A 24,972-nucleotide genomic window follows, 5' to 3' on the forward strand; every position below is an offset into this window, starting at 1 on the left:
GTGCTCGAGCGGGATCAAAAGATGTCTGACTGAAGTTTTAATCTGCTTTCTTCAGAAGGCCAATTGTTCTTGTCTCTAAAGCTCCTGTGTTCAGCGAACCGCCACAATATCAACGATATTAATCAGAGAGAGAGAGAGAGAGAAGGAAGAGAAAAAGAAAAGGGAGGGTGGTCAACCAGACGCACGTCTGATTTGCTACCTACACAGGGATAAAAACAGGGATGAAAACAAATGAATAACACGCGCACGCAAGCAGACCAAAATGTTAATGACACGAGATTGTGTAATGCATTTGCCATGAGATAAGAATTACTTCACACAAATAGCACTATTCACAAGAAACCAATGAGGTCAGTATTCAGAGGAAAATGCCGCATGGCTTTCACAAATTTTTTTCATATAGAATTTTAGGATGTGTTGACACCTTTCTCTGGCGCCAGCTAATCCTTATCACAAAACTGCATCTAGTAAAGTGCGAAAGTACGTAAAAATCACATAAAACCCTCTCAAACCTAAACGTCAGTCCATGTAAACAAGTCAAACACGCTTAACCTTAATGTCACTCCACATTCAGAAGTGAAACACACTCATTCTTCAAACAAATACAGCGCATAGAAAAAGAAAACACGATAATAAGTTCACAGGGAGGCGCATGACGTTACGACCAGAATTCGAAAAAGTTAGGCGAAATAAAGGGCATACAGCGAGCATACAAAGGACCAGGCTTTTTTTTATATAGGGACAGTTCCACGAGCACCGAAGCACAGAGCGAACATGCAGTAGGGTTTCACTGAATTCTTAGGTCGTCAACGGGTACGATGCCTTGTTGCGATGCAGCCAGTCTTGCATGACAATAATAACTTTATCTTTCCAGAAGCGGGGCAAAGTGGTCGCATTCCCCACGGTGACGGTTGCGAAGGGCGAGAAGCCCGTCCTACCAGACCTCAAATCTGTAAGTAAACAGCTGCTGCTTTCTGTAGGGCAACAAATGGTATGGTGTGTGATTCCAGAATAAGGTACTGCTATAAGGTACTGCCGCATTTAAAAGAATTCTTTACTTCTTCGCCCACTCCAATTTCACGCGAACGTTTCTCTGGGCGGGCAAAGTTTCACTTAAAAAGTAGAGACGAGGCGGACAGGTCAGACGTTCTCGTACAACTGTGGGTTTATTTAAACGCTTCCCGTGGGAACAGCAATTGCACTTCGCACGCTGACATAGGCGCACGTGCGACTACGACGAGAGCAGCAGTGGTCAGGCACGAAAAGTGAGAGCAGCCCTCAGATATCGTGAGCGATTGATGGTTGAATTGTGGTGAACGATATCAAACACGTGCTTATTTGTTTGTTTGTCATACCCTCAGGGTCAGATACATTTCTGAGGGGCATGGTACAAACATGGAACACAGTAAACAAACAAAAGGCAGTGATAAAAAAATAAAAACTGTGTAAGAATCAAAAGTTTCTTGCAATACAATATTACCCTTTGTGTCACAAAACTAACAAAAAGAAAATAGCGGAAAAGTGCAAGAGTGCCTGGTTATGCAGTGTTATCTAATGTTGCAGGAAATGTTGTTGTCATTAATGGCTACTATTCAATGGTAACGTGGTTCCAATCTCCCCACGTGCCAGGCAAAAAAAGACTGGAAATATGCTTCCTATGACGTAGACCAGCCCCAGCCTTATGATAATTGTCAATAGGCGGTGATGGTTAATAAACGTGCAAACGTGCTAAGCGCGCGATCTTACGTCAAAAATACGACAAGGCAAGACCAAGGTTTGATTTCATTGAGCTAAAGTTTGCCGTTCTGTTGCAACGCGTTAGTGACGCTTTGGCGATGAGACAGTGTTCACGCATTAAATAAATGAGCAATAGATACAGTACACGTTAATTACGGCTGCTGCCGACTCTTTTGAACCAGCAGATAGTTATGGGCACGTTGCAAGTGCTAGGCGGCGCCCTGTCTTTCCGACCCCTAGCGCCATCTGACGAATAGTTGCGCGATAGTGGTAGGATAACTCACGACGTCAGCAGCCCGCGCTGCGTGTTTGGCGTCCTGTCAAACGGTAGCGATGGCACGAAGCAGCGTGCCGATATTAATTTTAACCTGGTTTCGGGAATTACAAGATCTTCATAGCTATTTTCGTGAAAAGAATTTAGAGAAAGGAAGACGTCTATTTGAAGTGGGGCACGTCTACGACGTGAGGGAAGTGTTGAACTCGCGCTGATCGGAAGTGACTGCTAGGTTTATTCCGCAAACGAAAAATAATGCACCAGCGAGATGCGTGAAGCTCAGCGTAAGTTGCTTCGTTATCTACGGTGTGGACGCGTGAAATTATAGGCGACATTGATTCTTGAAGATCAGCGACAGCAGACAAATCCTAGCAGGGAGCTGCGATTGCCGTGCTGGCATCGCAGGGTGCAAGGACGCCGCGGTATTTTCCCTTCTACATACAGGACGGCAACTACGAATCCAAAACATCTCATCCAAGAACGTGGGGCGTACGAATGACTCGTAAGACCTACCAGAGGTATTCTAACGTTGCTCTCCCCAAACACAAAAAAAGGGGATGAACTTACCAGTTGTGTTAGACTACGCTGGGAAAATATTTTCGCCCAGTTACTGGAAGTGCGATACTTTTATGTTGCGATTTTTCAGTGCGTGCAAAGGAGGTTCCAATAAACCACGTTGTCAAAAATTTTGGGGATCTCAACTGCCCCTTCGTTGATATGCTGGGCGCAGAAGGGTGTATGCCAGCTCAGCCGGCTGCAACCCCTCCTCAAATCTCTCGGCAAGCCCTAGCGCTGTTTGAATGGGAGAGCATTGGGAAAGAGTTCCACAGCTTTACTGCAGTACAGTGTGGAAACAAACTACTTTGTTTGCTGCATATCCTGGTACGCATTGTAGGCGGTGGCGTAGCAACGGGGGGGGGGGGGGGAGGGGTGTCATATACGTCTGGAGACACACGGAAATTGTTGATATCCTCGCCTTCCTCGAATAAACCCGGGGGAGGGGAGGGAACAGAAGACCTATGGGCCCCGGGTGCCAGACGACCTAGCTACGCCACTGACTGCAGGTGTCCTGTGGCTGCCATCATTGCTGTACAAGCAAAGAGTTCAGCGTTATAACGCACTTGGCATAACGCCGGAACATAAAACAGCTTATGCCGTCGGACGAGCGCTATCCAGTGTTGACGCCGTTCTGCTTCATACGGTCAGCTTAGAAACCTGTAAAACTTTGTTCCTCGTGAGTTGGTGTCCGTGCTGTTGCAGCCCACTACTCAACAGCTCGGTTTGCACATCGGCATTGCTCAGAAAAGGCAACAGCTACGCGCGAAACAGTGCGCATACAGGCTTTCCGAACGCAAGCGGGCCGGTCGTATCCTGCCGTTTCCGCGCTCGCCGCCGCGAGGGGCGCCCTAGTAGGCGCGGGAACTACGTTCGCAACCTGCCTATAACGTAATCCTTACACCTATTATTTTGTGCAAGGCTTCCGAGATCGGGCTACGCGCGGGTGTCGTTCAATCTCAGATGCCGTGCTTTGTGTGCCCTAGCTTACGTCAGCGTCGCAAGATGGCGATACCAGTGCTGCTACGCGGCTGTAAGAAAAGCTGGAGCAATTTGGTGGCTACGATAAATATTAGTTGATGCGACAAATAGTAAGAGCAAATAGAAATCGTGACCATCCTAACTTTTGTAAATGTTGTTCTGTGCTTAAATTTCACAGATATTCTCGGAGTTGGAAGTTTACCAAAAGAATGTGCGCCGATTGGCGTTGGGGGCCCACGGTAAAACCACAAATGATGCAGTGCTTGGTGACGTTGGTTGAGTCTCTTTTGAAGTCAAACAAGCGCCGAACAAAATTACTCCGCTGCAAGAAAGAACCCCACTAACACGAATGAAAGCAAGCAGGGGTGGCTAGAGTGCACATATATCTGTATCTCAAAAGCGGGGAAACAAAATAGATACAAATGTCGTAAAAGATGGCAACTAAGTACACAACTAGATATAAGTAGACAAACCGGCGTCATTGAAGAATAAAGTGAAATAAGCGCAGATGGCAAATTCGATGCAACAGATGGAAACAAAAATTCAGCTGCCTGAGGACATAAATATAAACGAGAAAATACGTCATAGTGTTAGCCATGTGTCTCTAATGTAATGGAATGCCAAACTATTCACACAGCTAGAACCCTGGGGAACGGCCGCATTCCAAGAACGCTGGGGTTCGAAGCTTATTGAAAGTAACCTGGTCAACAGCCGAAATAATCAATAGACCTTTGCTGTAGGGTGGGAAAAAGCAGGGAAGAGATGGGGCGACATCGCTGCAGGTATTGGTAATGTTATAAGGGCAAAGTAAAGATAGGCAAAATGTTACACTGCAATAGGTGCAGTAAAGCCTGATTAGCTCACGCATTCTAGGGGATTATTTGTTGCGGTCCCGTGTAATAGGGCGTCTCATTCAAGCTAATCAATCAACATCATCGCGCACATCCTCTGTTTGGTGCTGCAGTAGTCCGCAAACTGTAACAAATTTACGTTTACGGACATGCTAAAGGTCTCTAAACGATTGAAAGAATGCGTTCTCAATGCGATCTTGTCCCTCGCCCCATGCCGCTATCAGCCTCAGGTGGGCACAGTGTCCAGGAGACCCCGCAACACGTCGGCGTGGGTAGGTGACTTACGGCATCTTTTTTGCACACTGTCAAGTACAATCACTGCCCACGTTGACAGCGCCATCGGGCACCACAAGCTTTGTCCGCCACAGCCCGTTTCTCGCACCTCCACATCCCGTCTGTGCGTATAGCACCCGAGATTTTTTTTTTTGTCTTCTTTCACGTCTCGTCCGGCACTTCCACTTCATGGCCCATTTGCTCTATATTGCGCTACGCTCTCGTTTTGCTGTTGTTCGCACTTTGACGCTTATTACTTGCACGACGTTAAACAATTTGCTCCACAATTATATTTAGCGCCGTGAGGTTTCCCAGTTTAAGCGCACAGTTTGTAGAGCAATCCCGGGATCGGAAGTAAATACAGGCTCATCCTTTTTGTGGCGTCCAGGTTCAGCCGACCCACGCATTCTTGTGTAGGAACTGTCAAGATGTCCTCGTTTCGTATACTTCGCACATGAGATAACTATGCAGCACGAAACAAAAATGCGAAGGCATGTGCATGCATGTTACTTTTGTAAACAGGAAGAAATAAACGTGAAAAAGCCCCTGTGAACTTCTAGAATGAAAAGTGTTTATGTGTAGCGCAGCTTCATTAGTTGAATAGCACTGTGGGGGGAGGGAGCCATGTTAAAAGGTACTGATTTAGAAAGTCGCTTACATGTAGCATTTCTGCCCAGTAAATTGGAGGAAAGCACACCCTTTCCCCGTCCAACTTCTCCATCATTGAATCTGGCGCATCCTCTAACCAGAAAAAAAAATAGATCATCTTCTGTAACTCAAAAATTTTTCCCCATTAAACATAGTGCCTTGGTAGATGTTGTACGGTGTTGTAGAAAACGCCATATTTTTAACGGGACATAAGTTCGAGCAGTGATGTGAAATGAAAAGGTGTCGCACATCTGAATGTTGCACAATGTTAAGAAAGCAACCTGTTCGGGTTCTGGGTGTGAAAGGTCAGCGATATATATACTGCATAAAGAACCTTCGTGAGAAAAATCGTAATGGTTTCTTCTGTAACACTGTATTGCAATCATCTGCAAAATAATTTTTTCTTCTGTGGATGTGCTTCCGCCGAGCTATTTTCCACAGGTGTATTTTGATGTCGGTGGACATTCACACGGCGAAATTTTCCAGCTGGAAAAACACGAAGCTGCTAAAGTACCCATAGAGGAGCCTGTGAAGGAAAACTGAGTTGAACACAATTCGGCAAGGAATTGTGTCCATTATAAGTAACTAGCATCCCTTGATGTAGCAGTAGGCTTTGGACCTGTAGGTATCTGTACGCTGAACTAGCACAACCATTGTTAAGTGCTCCTTATACTAACGCCTCGCCATGCCACCATGCGGCTGAAAACACGATGATCAAATCGCACTGCCTTCTGCCCACTTTGGCGCCACTATGCGGCTCAACATGGACAGAAGGCAGTGCGATTTGATCATAGTGTCTCATTAGTCGTCAATCATAAACCTCGCCACAACCTGGTCCTCAAGGACAAGTTCTGTGCTTCCGGCAAAACAACATGTGATTGCACGTGTAGATTGCTTAATCATGACACTTAAAATTGTTTCTCTCATTGCACTGGATGCACAAGTCCAAATTCACAATCTCGGAGCGCAGCGTCATAATGTGCTTCTGAAGAAAGCAGTCCAGCAAGATTGTGTGCCGATTACTTTTCTCGTTATTGCAGCTTGAGAGTGAATCAACCGAAATAGAAAACGAAGGCAAGCCCAATGCGCTGGAAGCCATGTGGGCCAAACTATGGACGCCCTTCCCTTATAACAAGGAACTCATACCTGACGAAACACAGTACTTCAACGCGGAGTTTGTGCGCCAGCGAGAGCACATGTGAGTATATTGTCACGTGGTGCTGACGTTGAAGAACAGAGTAGCAATACTGTGAAAGACTAAACTTTGGCTGACGGCAAAGGGGGAGGAACAGGGCTCGCATTTGGTAGCGTTTTGCTTAGGTGACCGCTTTGAGTTTGCATGCATGTAACACGTTATTTGTTTACATTATGGTCAATGAATAATATGTTTGTTTAAGTTCACATGATCCATTCATACTGGTGCCGTTCTTGTAATCTTATATAACGTTTGTTTGGCTATTGCTCTCCAAAATACAGACTTGTTTCTAGAATAGAACTGAATTCTGGGGTTTTACGTGCCAAAACCACGATATGATTATGAGGCACGCCGTAGTGAGGGACTCCGGATCAATTTTGACCACCAGGGGGATCATTAACGCGCCCCCAATGAACGGGACACGGGCGCTTTTTTTTTTGCATTTAGCCCCCAACAAAAGGCGGCCGCCGGGGCCAGGATTTTATCCCGCGACCTCGTGCTTAGCAGTGCAACGCCATAGACGCTAAGCCACCGCGGCGGGATGTTTCTAGAATGTTTCGCAATTTTAATTACCTTTTCTTGTTATCTTTATGGCTAGAACTTAGAAATAGACGGGTCTTCTAATGACTAAACTCATCTCGTTTTATTATTACTATAAAAAAAAGAATGCTGACTAGACAACCTCACCTAATGGGAAGTATATACTTTTGCGTCAGTCTGAGGCTATTTTTTTTTTATGTCACGGCTGCACTGCTTTTCATTTCTGTTGACCAATGAAAAAATACTTTTCCTGCTTTCTAGCTACAAAATAAAAACAAAATATATAGGTTAATTGCTCTAACAATCTTCTGCTAATGACCTTTCTCGGTGCCGTGTTAAACTACAGAAAGATTAAGTGTTTCACTCAAATATACATCTCATATGTATATATAATGACACAGAGAACAGTGCTGATAAGCGAGACAGGGAGACAAAATGGGCGTTACGCTTTTGACCATGTATTTCTCCCATGGGACAGTCGGAAATAAAAAGAAACGGAACGATGGCACGAAAAAGGAATGATGTGTCGAGGAACGCAGTAAAAAAAAAAGAGAGCGAGAGAAACCGGCATTCATTCTCGCGACACGCAATGTGGCATGTCTACATGATTGCTGGCACGTAGCTATAGGCACAAGTTTATAGACACTGTCCATGCTCTTGTTTGCACGCTTAAATGAAGTCAGGAATGTGAGCTAATGTCTGCTGGCAAACATTTTTTGCTACAACATGCACAAACGACAAAGCGACAAAGGTCAACATAGGCCGTGCTTTTATTCAGGAAAGGCTCGGAATACTGTGTTCACGCACCACAAGCGTTACAAAATGTTTCTAAATTGAGATTCTTGTCGCATTTAACACTCATCTTACTTCGCTATTGTTTCTTTAACGTTGTAAGCAATAAACTGGAAGCGCAAGCGGGAAGACAGTGACCGACAGGAAAGACGGCAAAAGGTGCTTGTCCTTTTCCTATCCGGTCGTCATTGTCGTCTTCATTGTGCTTCGAGCTTATTAGACATGAAATACATGAAAGACTTATAGCCAGCTTTCAAGTCTTGCTTACTTGCCAGCGTCACAACACTGGTGGCTCACGTAATCAAATGGCACGTTTTGCAGCTAAGCTGGGTTATTACGTGAGTGGTGTATTTCGTCTGTGCCACTTCATACGTCATCATAGCCGTTTCAACCCTGCAATTGTGAAACACACTTCCACACCACGAAAAACTTGGAACGCATGATTCACCTTTACATTTTTGTCATGCCGAGTACATTTGTAAAAAAAAAGCAATGTTATTTCTGTTAACCCCTAATATGTAGAGCAATTATTTATTTCGTAATTGATGCAACTGTTCACATATGAGGCTTTACTCCGGCATATAAGGGACGCTATTATAGTACTGAAGAGCCGCTTACTCTTTGTCGACTACTACGAAAAAACCTAAGACATTAGAGAGAAAATTGTTGGTGGTTCTTTGTGACCGGCCCATCGAATGAAAATTGCATCGAAGGTGCAGTAGTTTCCGAATGCAGCGCAAAGCTGAGAAAAGAATGAAAAAGAAAGAAAAAGAATACGTTGTTGGTGACACACCGCGGTATTGTACGCTGAGAAGTCTTGGGTGAGTAATGCTTCCTTTTTTTCACTGTGACTTTTCCGGTGACGCTGGTCTGCGCGCATTGTCATTGGTCGCACAGCGGTGACGAAGAAGATGACAATTCGTAAGTGCGTCGAGATTCACGTGCACGCATGCGAGGGAGCAGGTCGCAACGACGCCTCAGTCACGCTTAGGAGGCGCAGGGATTGGTTCGTGAGGTGTGACGTCGCCACGGGGCTAACGTTCTCAGGGTCTAACACTGCGAACTACGAGAGAGGCCGTAGTGGAGGCGATCATGATTAATTTTACGACCTGGTATTCTTCGCTGTGTTTAAATCGCAGGAGCATGTTTTTTTGTTTTTTGTTTCATTTCGCCCCCATCACTATGTGGTGGCCGCGGTCGGGTATCGAACCTTCGACCTCGTGCTGAAGAGCAGAAGGCCAGAGCCACTGCGCCACGGCACTGAATAGAAATCATTGTAACTAAGCGGGTTAGTCGGACGGGTCCATTCAGTGGGCGAGAGAAGATATTGTGTGCAAGAACACGCCCAGGTATAGTAGTCAATTAGCCTGAAACAAACTATTTCCTAATTGTCTAAGTACTGATCATGCCGCAAGTAAAACCAGATATTGCATGGACACAAACATTTCTTGAAGCATTGGGAAGAACAACGCGAGCTATGATTATCATGTGGCTTGAAATCTGTAAACAGATAACTTGCGTCATGCTTGTGCTGTTTTCGCATATAGTAATTCCCTGGTATTTTCTCTCATATCCCGCTTTTTATTCTGTGCGCTGGTTATAGACGGTTTCACTCACGCGATAACAGCAGCGAAAGAGCGGCCCCAAGGAACTTCCGGTCACGAGCCTGATCAGTCTGCTGCGCCGCAACACAAAGCGTGTTTTCAAGTTCTTCCACTGTGCGGAAAGTCTATTTTTAAGTTTCTAGATAAAAGGCATACGCATTACGCCTTAATATTATACTACATGAAATTTCTCGCATAACTTGCGGTAATCGTGACTTGTAAAGTTGTCGATATGTAGAGAGGAAACGCGTTGAAAATCTGTGGGCTTAGATTTTAGCGCACTGCTCCTGCTCGATTTAGCGGCCAATGCTTTTCTTGCTCGCTAGATTTAGCGGGCTACGTCCGTGAGCCAAACCGGAAGTCGTCCAGCGCCTATGTTTGTAAACAGTGAAATGGGCCAGCTGACATAATCGTCGCACCCTCAAAAGGAGCTTGTTATACATCTCTTAATAGGCTTACGACACAAGGCGTCCACTTGTTTTAATTTTGTACAAGTCGTATGCTGGAGCCGAATAAGTGTCACGGGGTACGTGATATGTATTGTGATTGAGAACAGTTTTGTTTTTCAGCAAATGTCGATAGCTTTCAATTGTTAGATCAATCTGGCGTGGGTGGGCGTATAGGTAAACGATGCACCATTGTGAAAAGTGAAATCCGTAGACACGATTGCAAAATTTGAACCCGTGTTCGACGTACAAAACGTATTAGTGTGTTCGGTTAGACGTTTGAGGAGTAGCATACCGCCTTTTGAACGGGAAAGCAATATGCGGCCTTACAGTGTAAAACCACATAACGTAACTTCCGCATTTCGATTCAGCATTATAATAAAATCAGATCATATAATGTATAATCGTATAATCATATATAGTCGCAGACACTTCCAGCTCTTGAAGAACAAGAAACAGCATCGTAGAAGATCAGAATAATGGCGATTGCACATCAAGTTCCGTAAGTTCCAACTAGATCAGATTTCTGCAATAAATACAATATACATCACAATCAGATCTGAATATGAAAAAGAAAAAAAAGAAGACATATTTAGCTGCAGAATGTAACTTCCTTATTCGCAAGTAGGAGACAAAAAATAAATCAAGATGTATTCATTTTTAATTGGCCCGCACGCGTTTAATTTTGGTTAGGACACTCCCTTTGCAAACTGCAAACCATGTCCCGTCTCGCCTGTCGACTCGAGAGCGCCGCCTAAGCAGCTGCCAATTTAAGGGGCGAACGTGCGACTTGCTCCCAGTAGTAGACGTAGCACACCCGCAGTGTTTCACCCGCGGCCTCTCCTCCGTAGCGCCCACGTAGCCCCTCACCTGCCTCGTAGCGAGCCAGAGCCTTCCTTCGACATAGTGCTCCTCCTGTTTGTCGTTTGGTGTAGTAACGTGTGCGTGTGTGTTTCCCTGATGCAAGACTGTACCGGTGGCATCTCCACCGTTTGCCCGTTTTTTGTATACATGTGTTTGCGTGAGCAAGTGGTGTGGTGTTATCTGTCACTGTCTGGACTCCCGTAATTTGCGCCCATGACAAAGTGTAGTGGCCCGAGCTGAGGCTCTGGTGGCAGTCAACGAGTGCTACAATCTAACTTGTCGCGATGCTTAAACTCACACTAGACTACGCATTTCTTTCTTCAGTGACGCCAAGGAAGGCTGTCTAGTTTTCTTTTTCTCTTTTTTTTCTGCAAAGCTGGGAGAAACGGACATTTTTTTAGGTTAAAAGCATTTGACGCGATGTTTGTGAACGCCGTCGCGACAAATGGCGGATAAAAATGGTCCGTTGTGGAAAAGTGCGAGCTTCTTTCAGATTTCCGGCGTCACGAGAATTAGGGCTGCTATGGCGTATCCATGTTGCTTCGTGTTCTTCTAATAGGTTTCGTAGTTAAATGTTCTTATTTATAAAAGTAAGGTACTAAACTATACAAGTATGCCTCAGCACCCACAAGAGTTGCCAACTTAAAATAAACCTTGGACTGGTTTCATGCAAACAAATTTTTCTCTGGGTTGCTGCTATTCCACAAAATATTTACTTTTCATTAGCTCTTTCTTCTGGCTTTGCATGAAAAGTGCAAGAATTCAACGGAAAGATTAACGGTTAAATAACTCATTAAATATGCATTGTCCCAGTAAAAATTGGAGGACGCTTAAGCTTGGCCTTCAAGAGTGGGACGCGATAGCGTTCCCGTCGACCCGCCAAGGGGTATAAGACAATGCGCTACGGCACAGCGATCACTTACGATGCGCCCCGCATCGGACTTAGCGCCCACCTATCACGCGGTGAGCGTCGAGCAACGCAGCGTTCGGCGCGGCAACGAAACGTGCGCCTGAGCGAACGGAACGAACCAAAGAACTCGGTGTCTCGGAGGGGAAACGATCTACGCCAGCCAAACGTCGCGATCGGCACGGGCAGAGAGATAGATAGTAATCTAAAGAAAGGAACGGCGCTTGGTTCTGCAACCGGGAGCACGGCGAAGCGTCGTCAGGGGAGAGGGAGTCCCGCGACGCGCCTGGCAGCGGTCCCAATGCGCGCGCGGCGCGCCTCCTGTCGGGGCAGCGCCGTACCTTGAGAGGAGGGGGTCTTCTGTGTTTGCCGCAAGATGGCTCTGCGTGTGCGGAAAGCGCAGAAGAAATGCAGCGGAAACGCACTTAGCAACTCGTGTAATTGTGACTTCTGTACGTTACATGTTCATAATTACCGATATACACCGCAGTATAACTTTCCACGGCTCGTTTCGAAGGCAACAACGCATTCACTAGAGGCGCGTTTGCACCGCTTGGAAGCATCGAACTCGTGGCTGTCAGGTGGCAATGGTACAATCTGGCTAAGGCATTCGACAGGGTAAATCACTCATTCCTGTTTACTGTACTAGAGCATATAAGTATTGGGTCCCTGCTCCTTAGAGGTGTCAGGATATGTTATGCTAATTGTTCAACGAGGCTGATAGTGAATGGCTCTCTCTCCGATTCGATTAGGCTTGTATCATCAATACGACAAGGATGCCCTTTGTCACCGCTCCTGTTCTGCTTGTATTTAGAACCACTTTGTATGAGCATTGTTCAAGAACAAAATTTCCAAGGGTTTAAATTACTGACTAATGAGGTTCGGGTTCTTGCGCATGCAGACGACGTGGCCTTTTTTTGTACAGATAAAGAGAGTGTGAAGACTGCTCTTGCAATTACAGAAGAATATTGTGCGGCTTCTGGTGCAAGCGTTAACTTTGAAAAAAGTTCAGGTTTTTGGTTTGGATTATGGGCCGCAATGCCATCACATTACGCAGGCATTCAATGGAAAGAAGATCTGCGTTATTTAGGTGTGCCTCTCTCACAGTATAGAAATAGCAACGCTCATTGGTCGGGAGAAGTTGGCAAAATTCAACATAAAGTGAATTCATGGTGAGGGCGGAATTTGTCAATGTTCTTTCGTGTTGAAGTGTGTAACGTTTTCTTAGCTTCCCGTCTTATGTATGTGCTGCAAGTACTGCACGGCTCGAGACTTCGCCTTCAGGCACTGAATCGCGTATTTGCAACATTCATTTGGAGTTCCAGTTGTGAATCGATGCGGCGCGACAATCTGTTCCTCCCTCTTGAACGTGGTGGTCTAGGATTAGTCCACCTCTTCATCAGGCAAATTGTTTCACGCCTGTTCTTCTTTCGAGACACTGACCATCCATTTTTGCGTGAAATGTTGCAACTCCGTTTAGTTCATTATATTCTTAATATAGTAGTGTCATCAAATGCCAAAGATGTCCCACAGGCTCCTTGGGGCTTTCTTAAGGAGGTTGTTGACACATTTCTTTTCTTGAAAGTTAGATTCAGCCTGGAGTACGTGTTCACTGCGAGTCGAAAAGCAATTTCTGCGGCACTGGTAGACTCTATTTTCCCAGATCCCTTGTATCGTGCACCTTATTTAAGCCGACCTTATCAGGATATACTTAAGCGAGTCCGAAAAATGTGTGTACCTCCTGGAGTAAAAACATTTTTCTTTAAATTACATTCGGAAACATTCCCTGTTAAAACTTGGTTGAATTCGAGGGGTTGCTTTGTGCCGTGGTCAACAAACTGTCGGCTCTGTCCACGTGCCGAAACCATAGATCACTGCTTCATAGACTGTAGGGACGCTGTATTCTTTTGGGACATTCTCCAACGGACGCTCAAAAAGGACATTGACATGACTCCATATACAATTAGGTTTCTACCGTTTAAGGTTACGGGTGGTCCTCCCTATGACATGTTCATAGTACTTGGTTTACATAGCCTATGGAGAAGTAGACTGTGTGACCGCCATGCCGAAAGCCCGCGATCTACAAAGTCGTTCTTTCGCGAAAGTGCTGCTTATGTAAGAAGTGTCTACGCTGCGCAGGAACCTCCGCCAGACTGGATGCACTTATTGGATGCATGTGTGTGTTTGCCTGAGTTTTAAGTGTGTTGTTGTGTGCACTTTGTAATACACCTTCAGTTTTCTTTTCCATGTAATAAAGAAAAAAAGAACTCGTGGCTGAGTGGTAGCGTCTCCGTCTCACACTCCGGAGACCCTGGTTCGATTCCCACTGGGCCAATCTTGGAAGTTGCTTTTTATTTATGAAGCGGCTGCCGTGATTTATCGCTCATGGTCAACGCCGCAAACGCCGACACCGACGCCGACACCGACGCCGACGACACCGGCTTTTCTGCGACACGAGCTCCTTAACGCTATCGCGTTAATATTTTGCATTTCCGAACAGCGGGGAATTGCTTGTCTCCTTATACTTCTGTCTGCATGCAGGTACCTAATAAAAAACAAGGAGTCGTTTTTCTCGCAAGCCATACGGAGTCGCATTGCGTGGGAAGTGCTTATGCGAACTACGTACGATGACAACGATCGACAAAAAGGTGAGAGAAACCGGGTGCGCGTGCCGCCCTTTCTTCTATCTTTCAGATGACGTAAGGCTCTCGGTCAGCGATTAACACGCGTTTATAAATCTGTCGTCCTGCGAGGAGGAGGAGGAGGATTGAACGTTTATTGTAAGAAACAGCGAGAAAGTGTCCTTTCTTCGCCCTAGGTGGGCGGCTCTCTCAGTCCAGAAAGCCGTTGGCTAATGCTGCAGCCCGGGCCCGGTCCACCAGACTTCGCTGATCTTCCAGGCTCTGTGCCTTTAACATTGCCTCCCACGTTTCTTCGATCGCTTGTAGCGGTTCTGAGGCATCATCATCACTGTTTTTCTCGCGGTGCGGGCACACCAACACCATGTGTGGGAGCGTGTCTGGAACGTCACAATACCGGCATAGGTATGAGAATTTGGTGGGGTGCATTCGGTGCATGATAATTCCATGTACATACGTATTTGTTTGTAGTCTGCGGAGGGCGGTGGCTTCTTCCTTGCTTAATTTTGGATCAGGTGGAGGATATTGTCTTCTTTCCAGTCGGTAATGTTGCAATATTACGGCGTAGTTGATGGGAATGTCCTCCACCCTCGTCGCTTTCCGGAGACCACGCGGCAGGAAATCCCGGCTGGTATGCTCTCGGGCAGCAGCATGTGCTGCTTCGTTTCCTGCCAGGTGTTCGTGGCCTGGGGGCCATGCGACGTAGGTGTCGGGTAGTTCTTGGCGTCTTGTTATTTCTTTTAGAATCTTCACTGCTGCGGCAGAAATACGGCCTTTTCGTAGGTTTCTACATGCCGTTTGTGAGTCGCTCAAGATGATTGCTGTATCTTTGCATGTGGCGATGCCGAGGACGATGGCCACTTCCTCCGCCGTTTCTGGATTTCTGGCCGGTATGGTGGCAGCGATTAGCTCCTTCCCTTGATTGTTGGTCACGGTAATTGCGTAAGCTCTTCTACCTGGGTATTTTGCCGCATCTGTATATCTCGTGTTCGGGTTCTTTGAGTATTTCTTGCTCAGCGCTCTCACTCTTGCTTGTCTTCTGTCTTTGTGGTATGTTGCATGCATGTTGCGAGGTATTGGAGCGAATGAAATAGAGTCACGAAGATGTGGCGGCAATCGGGCTTTCGCGTCTGAGTCTGCTATGAAGTTTTCGCTGTATGCGAGCTTGCGAAGTACTGCTCTGCCTGTTTGAGTCAGCTTAAGGCGTTCCAGCTGGCTGGCTCTGTGCGCTTCGCTCATTTCTTCCCAGGTGTTATGGAGGCCAAGTTTGAGGAGTGTCGTGGTTGAGGTCGTACTGGGGAGTCCTAGTGCGCTCTTGATTGCTTTTCTGATGATGATGTTGAGTTTTTTAATTTCAGCTTTCTTGAGGAGTAGTTACGGGGTGCCATATGTGATCCGGCTTATAAGGAGTGCTTGGATTAATTGGACGGTTTCTTGCTCTTTAAGTCCTCTTCTTTGGGTGGTTAAACGCCGAATGAGATGGGTTACTTGTGTTAGGGTCTTTTGAAGCTTCGGAAGTGTAGCTGCCTCAGAACCGTCTTTATGTATTGTGAGGCCAAGGACGCGGAGGGAGCCAACTTGAGGGATATCGATTCCATTGAGTCTGACTTCTGAATAAATGCACGTTCATGAGACAATGTGCTTGAAAGCAAATGCTAAGCTTCAAGGCCTGCATTTCCTTGCTTTTGTTTGAGTGCATATATCTGTGAGTTGAACCTGAACTTTAGGTTTGTGTCAGTCTCTGGCAATGTTGATTTGCTATTTCTGCTCTTTCAAGAACAACCATATTTTTTTTTAATTTTCCCGACTTACCTTAGAAGAAAACAAGAAAAGAACTAATATTTGCAAGAAGCAAGAAACAACAAAAGTAATACATTAATATAGGTCGTCGTGATGAGCCTTCTTTGCTGCGTCTTTAGATAAGCTAACATACTTGTTTGCTAATGTTTGTTTATCGAAGACGTTCACGTAAGAGCCATATTGAACGAGCCTGAAATGATAACATATTCTTGCCTTACCACAGGCATATACAGGCTCCTCAACGAACAGGTCTATCTGGCAGCTTACCCTCTGCACGACGTAAGTATTCACTTTGCAACTTGTTATTTCAGCATACAGAAATTGCACACTCTGTCGTTCGTAACTAAAGAGCTAGGCACAACTAATTACATTCGCGCGTAACACTCCTATGTACGCCGTAAAACTTGTTCCATTTAGTATTCGTCTTATCTCTCGCACAAGAGGCATGAGACATTGAACGCTTTCTGGGGTCGTGGCCACCTCGTCGTGTCTAAAGGTACACGTTTCTTCAGAGCCCACAGAATAAAAACACGTATATTCGGAATGGGTGCTTGCAAAACGCGGTGTTTTCCGCACGATCCATCTCGCCAACGAAGAAGTTCCGTGTTTGCTTCCTTTGCCTCCAGGTGACGCTAGTTCTCTTAGCTCCGGCGATGGCCCTTCGTGATATTGAAACAACATCTCAAGTATCAAACGCCAAGCTAAGCCAGCCTGTATAGCTGCCACCATCACCATCACCACTGCGATGAGGTTCTTTCAATTAATTATTCTTTGCTGAGGCGCAGCCTCAGCGTATGAAGTGACGAAGTCGCTCGTTACCCCACCGCAAGCCATTCACTAAAGAACATTCAGCGCAAGAAGAAACAGAAACCCAACAAACTAATGAAACACACAAACACATAACTAAGTCTCCAAAGAAAGTGTCAAAGTGAGAAAGAGCCTACAGTTTCGTGGTCTACAGAGGATCTGCGAGATGAACTCGAGTTGGCGACAGGGGCAGCCCTCGGAGCGTAGAAGCGGTGCTCCAGAAAGGCGCTGTTGAAGAAAAATCCTGGTCACCCTCAGGCGAACAACTTGAGCGTTGCAGGAGTAAGTCCAGTTGCGACGTTGGGAACATGTGTGGGTGGCCCTTGGCACGTTAGAGGTCTCGACGCCGGACACCAAGTCCAGTGGCTTCGCCTCTGCTCCCGGTGCATGGGCTTCCTTTTCCCGACGTCGCTCGACACCTGCCTGCGTACGATCACGAGAACGCGGTTCGTGAGAACGCGGTGACACGCCCCCTAGAAGGTCGCCCTGTTCCAGTAGAAGGCACGAAGCAGGGGCCTCACGCCCGACGGCTTCACTCCTGTGCCTAGAGCACTGGCTAACTCCCTTCTCCAGGCAGACCAGCCTTGATGATGATGATGATGATGATGATGATGATGATGATGATGCCCTTGATGAGTTTGGCGCTTACCCACTCACGGGGATTGGCCAAGAGTCGGGCAGACTTTACTTATGTGTTCAGGTAGTGAATTGTTGTTCCACGCCTCCCCGGCTTCTTCTTCTTATTTTCTCTCTGCTCTCTTGTTGTGGTCGGTATTATTTCTTCGGCGCACACGTGCAACCACTCCACCATTGCGATCACCGCACTCGCGTACTTGACATATCACAACCACCGTCCACGTTACTTGTTTCTTTCTTTGTGTGTGTGGGAGGATTGGCATTATAATGTGGACTGCATAGGAGGTTACATAGAGTACGCTCGCGATATATTTCTTAAAAACGTATTCAAATTCTAGACCTTATGCCATCTCATAAGTTGGCGTTGTGTTTAAAAGCAATATGAACGTATTGCCATAGTGTTACGGCGTCGCTCGTTCACATTTTCACTCTTATACTTGCAGGGTCCCTGTGGCAGCGGATCGTTCGATCCTCTTACAGAAGTTCCTACAGAAAGAAGGGTTGGTTACTTGATCACAAATTACTTGTGAAATGTGTTCATAATTATTTTCATATTAATCATCTCAATGTTCAGCGCGCGTGCAGAATGTACGTCGCGAAATGTCGGCAGAGTGCTTGTAAAATGACCTGCGCATATCACGTACTCAGGTCGAACTATCACATATACCTGCATGTCGAACAACAACAGGGTGCAACAGCCCCACGGCCCTTAGCGCTTGCTGCTCTTTCTATAGAAGAACGTAAGCGAAAACTAAAACTAATATGACGCAGCTTTGGCCAAGCTTAGTGACTGGTGTTATTGCGTTATCAAGTAAGCAACTCTTTATGTGTAAAAATCTCAATCTGCTTTGATTGCCCGTGGCGTGACAGCTTCTCTACAGCGAATGGGCCCGGCCGGCATCCTGGTACAAGCAGCAGCCATTGGTCCTCATCAGGTTGGTTCCTAGGAATACCGAATCCGCCCGATTTTCAACGATTTGTAAATGCTAAGCCTATGTTTCGGCGTAGCCTAATAAACGCTGAAGCAAGTTGTTTTAACTCGTTTTCCGAAACTACCTTGCACAAGAAAACGCCTCGATGTGAGAAAACATTGAAGCATAAATAACTAAAAGCAATTTAATCATCTTTCAACTTTCGTTACATGGCAGCAGTGTGTATTTGTTAAATAATTGGTGCATGCTTAGACAGTGAATTGTAAGAACTGTTTTTTCGTTCACTATAGAAGCGAGTCGCTCAGACGAAGACAGATCATGTGAAAGTATTGGTTTGTTCCGGTCATGATCTATTAACCAAACCATCAGAATATTCATAGACCTAAATGGGACACTAAGGAGAAGCCCCAAGTCTACTTAAACTTATCAATTAAGATACTAGTCTCGTTAGGCTCGCAGTAATAGGTTCGTCGTTGGGAGAGTATATGAAGGTAAAGGTTCCTTTTTTCTTTAAAATTCGCGCTTAAACTCGTACTGAAATTCTAGCGCTGGTACGCCGGTGGGAGGTCAACAATTGGAAGGTATCTATTGCGTAGTTTGGCCGCTGTTGCTGAATAAAAATTCTTGACACCTGTTAAATTCAGTCGCCGGCTTTCTTAAAATACACTGTACTAAAACCTTGGTGATATAAAATTAACTGAAAATTAACAGAGGCCGTAAAATTTATGACGCAACAGTGGTTAGTGCGGAAACATTAAGGCGGCGTCGCCATGTGTCTTTAGTTTTTGTATATTTCTAGAACTCTAAGAGTTACAGAGCTCAAGCACGGCCGCTGGATTTTTTTTTTTCTTATCCAGCGGCCGTGGCTCGACTATCCACAAACTGAGGTAAAGAAAGGTTACAGTGATCATTCTGAAAATGATTTTAAAAAACACAGAACTTATCAGAAGCTAATTACCTTATGCAATTGCTGCTGTACGCTCCAGGTTTCACAAGCAATCTTCACTCCAGTATACTTTTTCGAGTGAACTACCTGGCATACTTTTGGGGATTATTGAACGGGAATCCTACGCACTGGCACGTGTTGTGTCTCAATCACCTGCTCCTCGTTCGGTGATGGTCATCGCTAAAGTAAAATTAATCACAGTGCTGGAAGTGCACAGCTGCATCCAGCCAAGGAGAAAATGTATTTAGTGATTAAGTAACGTCATAAAAGCCTGAAATGCTCCAACAGTGCTCGTAATTTGAAACATCTGCGTCGCAGGCGCTACTTCGGCGAGAAGACTGGCCTCTACTTCGCCTGGCTAGGTTTCTACACGTCCATGCTATTTCTCCCCGCTGTGGTGGGAGTTATGACGACGTTGTACGGAATCTTCGAAATGGCCACGAACACACCTACGTAAGTGTTGACCTATGCGAGTCCTAAGCGAGTAGGTGCACTGATTGGAAGGGCGCTGTTACAATGCTCAATCTATTTACGCAGTAATACAAAAGTGGGATACAACTTCACTGTAATACAATTCACTCGGGAGGCATAGGAAAATGTCAACTTTTTACTATTGCATTCCACTCGGTGATAGCATTTGAAAAAAAAAACGCTGTACATTTATGTACATTGGCGCTTTTGAAAATAGGTTTAATATTATGCATATGCTTGCGGCGGGACACCCTTGTATAAAATATTGAAGATAAAAAATTCATTTCTGTAATATCTCCGAGAAAGTTGAGAGAGCCAAATACATTAACTGAAAGAAAATTAAAAGAAACAGCGCGAACACTCCTGTTGCAGTGCTTGTTTAGGTAATGGTATTTCTGCCAGTAATAACTATGCTATCTCAGAGTCACAGGTTCAAAAACATTGCAAACCTCATTTTAGCGCCCTAGGGCTTCTGAGGCATTTGTGCCACATAGCCTGACAGTTGTCATCAGCAGAATCAGTCGTGCTTTCTTCAGCGAAAGCTGACGTTCCTTGATAATTCTCTCGAGCATATAAGTAGTAATCTTGAGCAAAAGTTAGTGTGCGCAGATACATGCAACTGAAGTCCCTACCATCTCCGGCTCGAAAATAAGCAGCGAGTCACAAATATACACTTCGCGCGCTCTTGCTCAAAGCACGTCCAGACCTCGGCGCCATGCGTCGGTTTTTACACACGGCATCTCTTAAAACTTGGGAGAGCCACAAAATTTTTATTCGCTCACTGCTTTAGTGTAGTCATAGGATGCACATTATCTCAGATAGTATGCACACGAGTTTATGTTTCATAGTCTTCGCTTTTATGTACACTTTCTCATGGTTGATTGATTGATTGATTGATTGATTGATTGATTGATTGATTGATTGATTGATTGATTGATTGATTGATTGATTGATTGATTGATTGATTGATTGATTGATTGATCAAACTATGGGAGATCGTATCTGATGCTACACACGGAAACCTAAGCATGTTAGAACGAACGCGTACCTTCAACAAAAAAGGAGACATTGCCCCGCCAGTAGGCGTGGTCCAGCTTGTCTATATCATACGTCGTCGTTCACGTGTGTCGTGTGAATCAGGGCGTGCCCTTCCCGTTGCCTCCGCCTTAATTGTAATATTCGGACCTCCTTTGAGGGCACCTTTGTCACACACCGGTAGCCATCATCGTTCTCTTGTTCATTACATCGCCACTCTGTTCTTTGTGTGTTTCTCTTAGCAGCGCTTATCTTGTAACGGACTATGTTTGTATCGCTTCTCAGCAGTGCTTGGAGTTCTACAGTGAGGAAAAGCATCTGGGTGCACAGTTGACACTGTTGACATGAAATAAATTCCAATGTGGTCCCGAGTAACGTTGTGGGGCAAATTTACTTCCAAAAAACAAAAAAACTCTTTCGACTGGAGGCGGCAATTGCTTGCACAGAGGTTGTATTTCCACGAGTGTTTTCTACTGTCAAACATAAGTGCAATAAGGCTTTCTGTAGAAACTGTGACACCCTTCTTTTCTCATATAGAGCAGAGTTTTTTCTCACATTAAGCATCAACACTACGAGTTCTGTACTGCACACCTGCCTACATGACCTGGAACAACTATTTTAACATTAATATCACACAAAAATGTACCCTTTGATTTCGTTTCTTTCTATTCTAATACCTTAGTTCTTCTAGTTCCTTTCCTTCCCTTCGTCAAATTATTTGATGAGCAGCATGTAGGCAAATATACTATGCCGCGTAAACGCCCTGCTTTTTATTTAAGTTTTTTATCTATTTATCTCTGCTCATTAGTGCTGAGAGACACATCTATCGTGTGTATTCCTCTCCAGGAAAGAGACCTGCGACCCCAACATCGCCGGAAGTTTTGTACTCTGCCCAGGCTGCAAGAAGCGCTGTACTTACGACTACCTTTACACCAAGTGCACTTTTAGCAAGGCGAGTGGTACTGGTTTCTAGACACCAAAGCTACACGATATCAGTTATCAGTGCTCTGATAAAGTCTCTGCAGTCTTCGAAGCACGCAAGAACCTGGAAAAGTTGCACAATAATTTGTGCAACTTACGAATTTTGGTGGATCAACCACTCCATCCGAGCACCAGCAGAAATAAGTGGTTCAGTAGAGCAAAATCATTTGTAATTTGATAGTCATGCAACTTTCAGGTTCTGCTTTAGTTCCGGCATCTACATCGGGCTATAATATTTAGCAGACGACGAGAAATTACGTCAACCACGAGTTATTATTCCTTTATTGGCCGGTTCTAAACCATCGACTCACTGAATACGTCACGGATATGTGATAGACTTACAAAATCTCGATACAAATCTGTTTGAGAAGTGTCTGGTCTATTGTACGAATAGTGGTTTGACCGAATGCAGCTAAGTGATCATTTCCACATTTCAGTGAAAAATAATATTTGACATCATCTACGCATTTTCCGGCTTCATTGTTTGTCACTGCGTACGACTGTGTCTAACGAAAAATCGAGACCCCTCAGATCAGTCTTCTCGCCAGTTGTGGACTTCATGCCTCAGTTTTGTTGTGCTTTTCTACTTCGCGATTTTCAATAATTTTTACAAAAATCAGTGAACATAAGTACAAAAAGAAATATGCTCCAAACAATCAATAAAGTTCTTTTTTTACTGCAACAATCCTCATCAAGAAGAGTGTCAGATTGGGCTTATTGATCAAAAATCGCTTATAGTTTTGAGTAACAGCGCAGGAGCAGCAGAAGGGAGGGAAGAATCAGTGCTCTGCTCTCTCGTCTGTTGCGTCTGTGCTTATTGCGTTGTTGATAAAAACTGCAAACCTCACCAAATTCCCTTCAGTGGATACTAAAAAAAATTGTTTCTCCGTTCCCCTGTATTTAGGCAGAAGCTGCTGAGGGAAATATTTCTGTTGGTCTTGTATGCCTAGACATAGGAAATGTTTGTTTGTTTCTTTATTTTCGCTGTCAAAGAGGGTGATATTTGTGCAAGAAATGGCGATGAAACATAATATGTTGATCTGTGGTGGTCCAACCAGGTAGTGTGTCCGAAGACAAGCAATGTTTTTTATGCGAAACGCATTTCCACTGCCTTAGTGATTAATTGAGGCGTTTGGGAGTGGTCACACGCGTAAACATTTATCCCTGCCATCTCTACTGCAGATCGTGTACATGTTTGATAACCCGGCCACCGTAGGATTTTCAATATTCATGGCACTTTGGGGTAAGCACCTCGACTGTTGCATGCTTCGTGTCTGCTTTATTTGTCTACTTTGTTACTGTTGCTCATTAGATTATTTAGCAGTCATCCACAAATTGCTCACTGCGAAACTGCTAAACTTGACTGTTTAGCAAAGTTCCCAACGTTACAGCCTAAGCAATAAAGTAATAATAAAAGATAAGCACAGTTTGAGTAACATTTCATTTACTGTAGCGTCACATGCACTGAAAGGGCTGTTGTTTGGATTCGATGAGGGATATTGTGTGCGATCCTCTCATCATGCACTTATTCATTCACATCATGTGCCTCTCAACGTACGTCTAAATAAAAAAAAACTGAAATCATTGTGAAAGGGTAACAGGCTGCAACATGAAGCATTTTTGTTGAGGTATTTCGCAAAACATTTCGTAGACCTTTGCTTATGCAAGGAACTTGCTTTGTTATTAATCTTGATATTTCATGTAATAAAATCTAAATTCGTCATCAATGTTTCGCCCTCCCTTTCCCCACACCCCGCCAATGTTACAGCCACCATCAGATGTCAAGTTATGGTTATCAACGAATAATTGCTAACGTTTCTACTTGTAAAACGTCAACTGCAGCTTTGATCATTATTGAAAGACTGCGTATGAACCACGTATTATAAGAGCGTATGAAAGATTGGGTTCTTTTCTCATGCTTTCCGCAGCCACCATTTTCATAGAACTCTGGAAAAGACGCCAGTGCGTCCTTGGCTGGGAATGGAATCTCGCCGATATTGACACGCTCACGGTAAGCATACTAACGCCACGCCGTCAATGGCGTACAACCGACAGTTCAAGTGAGAGTGAAATCTGCGGTGTAAAAATTCTCTATAAATATCCCGACGCCATAACGCTGACCGAAAGCACATGGCGCGATTTCTCGCTCGAGGCGTGTCGCTGGTAGGAAAAAAAATATCGCACGTAGCGATGTCGTACCGGGTTCCCCCAATGGCGCTGGAGATAGCAGTCACGTGACACCAATATAGGCCTTCTGCAACACCGCCAGATAGCGCTCACTCGACCCCCCCCCCCCTCCGCGCATATGGGGAGGGCATCTCTGCCTTTAAAATTATGAACATGGAAAAGAAAAATTGATCATGAAAGTTGGGAACCAAGTACAGGGTGATTGATTGATTGATTGATTGATTGATTGATTGATTGATTGATTGATTGATTGATTGATTGATTGATTATTGGTTTATTGGTATTGATTATTGGTGTGATTGGAGGCGAAGGGAAAAGCCATTCAATGATGGCTTGAGGGAGTCCTTCGCCCCCATACTGGCAAAGACAACAGCAGAGGCACACACATTTTGTTCACATGGACGTACACTTTCGCAAAACCATCATATTATACACAACATTGTTATACACTTTGACAAAACCATAAAATTGGAATTATTAGGTAACGAAGCCGAAGACGACATAAAGAAACTGAGAGAAACCGAGAAGGTAAATTGGGTATAAATAACGGAGGATAATGAATACATTCTTCCGCAAACGGGATAGCCGAAAGTGGACGTGGAGGGGCCCGAACGGTGAGACTAGAAATGAAATAGACTTCATACTCTGCGCTAACCCTGGCATCATAAAAGATGTGGACGTGCTCGGCAAGGTGCGCTGCAGTGACCACAGGATGGTAAGAACTCGAATTAGCCTAGACCTGAGAAGGGAACGGAAGAAACTGGTACATAAGAAGCCGATCAATGAGTTAGCGGTAAGAGGGAAAATAGAGCAATTCCAGATCAAGCTACAGAACAGGTATTCGGCTTTAACTCAGGAAGAGGACCTTAGT

The 24,972-nt window shown here is 44.9% G+C and overlaps 1 protein-coding gene across 3 annotated transcripts in view; it reads left to right on the top strand.

Annotated features, from left to right (window-relative positions):
- LOC135912108 (anoctamin-4-like) overlaps window positions 1-24,972 on the top strand; it is a 114,249-nt gene that overhangs the window by 49,714 nt on the left and 39,563 nt on the right. For all 3 annotated transcript variants that reach the window (XM_070527847.1, XM_065444492.2, XM_070527848.1), the window contains 11 exons: window positions 875-952; window positions 4,623-4,670; window positions 6,360-6,517; window positions 14,209-14,315; window positions 16,330-16,385; window positions 17,993-18,049; window positions 18,420-18,484; window positions 19,746-19,880; window positions 21,780-21,885; window positions 23,097-23,157; window positions 23,843-23,925. In XM_070527847.1, coding sequence (XP_070383948.1) covers window positions 875-952; window positions 4,623-4,670; window positions 6,360-6,517; window positions 14,209-14,315; window positions 16,330-16,385; window positions 17,993-18,049; window positions 18,420-18,484; window positions 19,746-19,880; window positions 21,780-21,885; window positions 23,097-23,157; window positions 23,843-23,925 — 954 coding nt within the window. The remainder of the gene's footprint in view (window positions 1-874; window positions 953-4,622; window positions 4,671-6,359; window positions 6,518-14,208; window positions 14,316-16,329; window positions 16,386-17,992; window positions 18,050-18,419; window positions 18,485-19,745; window positions 19,881-21,779; window positions 21,886-23,096; window positions 23,158-23,842; window positions 23,926-24,972) is intronic.

Source organism: Dermacentor albipictus, chromosome 10 (assembly GCF_038994185.2).
Source record: "Dermacentor albipictus isolate Rhodes 1998 colony chromosome 10, USDA_Dalb.pri_finalv2, whole genome shotgun sequence".
Lineage (NCBI taxonomy): Eukaryota > Metazoa > Arthropoda > Arachnida > Ixodida > Ixodidae > Dermacentor > Dermacentor albipictus.